This window comes from Terrapene carolina, unplaced genomic scaffold, assembly GCF_002925995.2.
Source record: "Terrapene carolina triunguis isolate 2854851 unplaced genomic scaffold, T_m_triunguis-2.0 Scaffold68, whole genome shotgun sequence".
Classification (NCBI taxonomy): domain Eukaryota; kingdom Metazoa; phylum Chordata; order Testudines; family Emydidae; genus Terrapene; species Terrapene triunguis.
In genome coordinates, this window is record NW_020664419.1 from 25,012,855 (window position 1) to 25,016,828 (window position 3,974).

General features: G+C 35.2%; 1 protein-coding gene across 1 annotated transcript in view; it reads left to right on the forward strand.

Moving 5' to 3' along the window:
- Positions 1–2,735, forward strand: part of CPNE8 (copine 8) — a 258,293-nt gene extending 255,558 nt beyond the window's left edge. Inside the window, exon 21 of the mRNA XM_029910832.1 lies at positions 636–2,735. Within this exon, the coding sequence (XP_029766692.1) occupies positions 636–824 (189 nt within the window). The 3' untranslated portion in view covers positions 825–2,735. The remainder of the gene's footprint in view (positions 1–635) is intronic.
- Positions 2,736–3,974: the final 1,239 nt, after the last annotated feature.

The window sequence follows — 3,974 nt, forward strand, 5'->3', positions numbered from 1 at the left end:
AGACCCTGGACCCTGCTGCGCAGGGCTGGGCGGCTGGGCTGCCGGGGCCCTGGATCCCACCAGGCTGGGCAGCCAGGACCCCGGGCCCAGGACTCCAGTTTGTGGGAGGGGTCTCTGGGCGGGGAGGGCAGCCCACAATGATAAATAGGTTGAGAACCACTGCTCTAAAGTTTTACATTGTTTGGTTTTTTGGATGTAGTTATGTTAAAAAAAAAAAAAATCAACATTTGTAAGTTGCACTTTCACAATAGAGATTGCACTGCAGTACTTACCTCAGGTGAAGTGAAAAATACTATTTCTTTTGTTTGTTTTTACAGTGAGAATATTTGTAATCAAAAATAATAAAATAAAGTGAACACTGTACACTTTGTATTCTGTGTTGTAATTGAAATAAATATTTGAAAATGTAGAAAAACATCCAAAAATATTTGAAATAAATTTAAATTGGTATTCTATTATTGTTTTACAGTGGTATTAAAATTGTGATTAATCGCAACTATTTTTAATCAAGTTTGTTTTGCAATAATCGCTTGCATTAACTGTGATTGACAGACCTAATTTTTATATTATATGATATGTTTGCATATGCACAATGGTATATATGATGTATAATGTATCTTTTTATTTTATTTTAGTTTGTGCCATTCCGGGATTACATTGACAGAAGTGGAAACCATATATTGAGCATGGCCAGACTTGCTAAAGATGTCTTAGCTGAGATCCCAGACCAGTTTCTCTCTTACATGAGGGTCAGAGGAATCAAGCCATCACCTGCACCACCTCCATACACACCCCCTCTTCATGTGTTACAGACTCAGATATGACTACTCCAAAATGGTTAACACTTGCCACAAACCACGTAGAGCTACTGAGTCAGTGCTTCACTATTGGTGCACTTTAAAGAACCAGTGAATCGAGACTGTTGTCTGTCTGGATGAAGTAGTAGCTTGTGATAGGTTTTTGGATCAAAACAAATTCTCTTCATATACCAAAATTCTCAATATGGTTGCATGAGCAACTGAAAAGCTTTTAAACGCTATTCTCTTCAAGTCTTATTTTTTTCTGACTGAAAAAGCTACTTTTTCATTTATTTGTTGGGGGAAAGCACAAGTCACAGTTTCAACTCAGAAGATATTGTTCTCCCTGACTACTGTGTGTATATAAATATATAGGAATGCAATTCCTCTGTATCAATGTTTACATGTTACTACTTTTTAAATTTCAATACTTTTATAAATATTCTTAAGAATAAGAGTTTGGAATATTGAATCATGTGTCTTCTAACTTGCAATAGTTATAGCCACAGGAGAAGCAATATCTCTTTGAATGATTGTCCAGACAAATAAAAGCGCAAAACTAAAGAAAAAGAGGACAAATACATTCATATTTCTCAATAACTGAATTGCTTCACGTAAGTGCTTAGTAGTCAATTCATCTGTCAAAATTTAAAACAGTATTTGAGAATAAAATCTGGAGATGTGAATACTGTAACTGTATTTGACTTACTAATAAAGCTAAGCCTCAGGAAGGGGGTTATGTATTTTTCAGAGATACTCCAATTTCTAAATTTATGTAAGTTTACATTTTTTAAAATAGGTTTTGCTGGCTGACTAGAACTTGCATACTAAATGTAATTAAAGAAGAATTACCTCAAGTCCCATAGCTGACTTACTTAACTTAGTAGAATCATCTCATATTTTGCTTAATAACATTAGCACTTTTGCATCTTAAAACTATTTTCAAGTGATTACAACGGACTTTTTATAATGAACCGTTTTAACGCCCATTTAAAATGTAAAGTTGTCACCTATTGTCTAGATTGCCCATTCAAAGCGATGCTGACTCTTAATATTTGGATTCAATTGTTGTCATCTAATCACATTGCTATTCGAAGTGCACAGATGCTAATATTTCATGAATTAACTGATTTTAAAATTGCACAGCCATATTGCTTTGTGCACAATAGTTTTGTGTATTTAACGACCCAACATTTTACTATATGCCTGTTCGTATCTAATTATAAAATGTTTTGCATGTACAGTTTTTACATGAAATTCACAGTATTGTGAGTATGTGTCAAAGATACATTATATTTAGAATTAATGGCCTTAAATCTCACAAAATTCCTGGAAATGATTGTGAATTGCCTTCAAATTCTGTTAAGACTGAAAAATGTTTTATTTTTTGTGTCATCATTGTAACTACCTTGTAATGTGACTGTTTTCTTTACATATAACTGGTGTATTACTTTGTTTCTTACTTCTATATGTTGTACTATACAGTATCAAGGTAAGGCACATTTTTTAAGCATGAAAAGAGATTTTTTTGCAGAAAAACATATTTGCAGTATCAATGACCTATAACTATGTAAGTGCAGAATCTTCCATTTTGAAATATATTAAAACTTAAAATTAATATCTCACATTGTATATTACTTTTTTCAGATAACTATTCTGTTATAACAAGGACTTTTTTGTAAGAACAAATATTATTTTAACTTTATTTCAAACCAGTTTTTACATAAGAATGAAGTTAATTTTTTTCACAAAAATGTGTGATTTTTAGTGGGCTTGTGTTGCGTGAATGAAATTTAATATCTGGCAACTACTGCTATTAAGGAGAGAACGTCATAAAAACTATGTATCAATCTACATTGTTATTTTCCCTTCTATGCTCTAAATTAATTTTAAACATGCCATAATTTCTTTATAGGATGTTTTTAAACATTGTATCAATAAGCATTTCACAAGTAATTAAAGCAAATTAATATTATACAATGGTGCACCTCTGTTGTTCCAACGTGATAGCTAAGTTTCTGTTATTACACTTGTAAACCTGTTGTAATGGTCAACAGGTTTAACAGCTTTTTCAGTCTCCAGCCCAAGTCACAGGTTGCCATCCTTCTATCCTCTGCTCCTGTAATCATTTAGTTCTCTTTATATTTTTGATTCAGCAGATATCAGACTGTCTCCAGAAAGAAAGAGGTTTATGAAGGCTATTAAATATCTTAGACCTGACTCAGATAACACTTTATAAATGCAAAGCATAGTGTTAAAGCTAATTTGATTCTTTACGTTTGCAGTATGACACTTTTGAGATAGGTATATAATCAAAACAATTTTTTCCCACAACATACACATCCATTACATCTGCACTATTTGATGTTTATGTATGACTGTATTGATCTTATCTAGCTACTAGTGATTTATAAATCAAACAAATATGAAAAGTAAAATAAAAAGAAGCAATGAATAGACGCAGTACCATCTCCCTAGTGACAAAAAGGAGTTCAGGTTGGCAATATTCTCTAGATCATTGGTGGGCAACCTGCTGGCCGCCACTTCCCACAGCTCCCATTGGCCGGGAACGGTGAACCGTGGCCACTGGGAGCTGCGGGCAGCCATATAAACGTAAACAAACTGGTGGCCCACCAGCGGATTACCCTGATGGCCACTACCCTAGATGATTGATATCTTAGCTACGGAATTGATGTGCATTTTTTAGATAAAGAGGAGGCAGTCATAATCTCTGCCTCCTTATTAAAAGAGATGAGACATTAGGATCCAGATTCACAAGAGGACTTAGATGCCTTACTGCCACTATAGGCACACGAATCCCAGAATCAGTCCCCGCTGGTATTCAAAAAACCCTGCTCAGATGCTGCCAAAGCCTGTAGGAGCCCAAACTCATTCTGTCTAAATTTTTGCAGTAAAAGTTCCTTAGGTACATACATTTCTGCTGCTGTACATGCACATAGCAGCCTCACCATTGGCATCCAGACACCTAAACCCCAGAGCAATGCACAAACAAGGAGAAGATAGGCATTCCTCCTACTAACTCACCTGCAGGGCCCAAACTGGTAAGCAGGCTCAAAGCAGGTTAGCTATACTTGGTCCTGCCTCAACACAGGGAGATGGACCTGATGACCTCTCAAAGCCCCTTCCTACCCTACATTTCTAGGATTCAGTGAAATA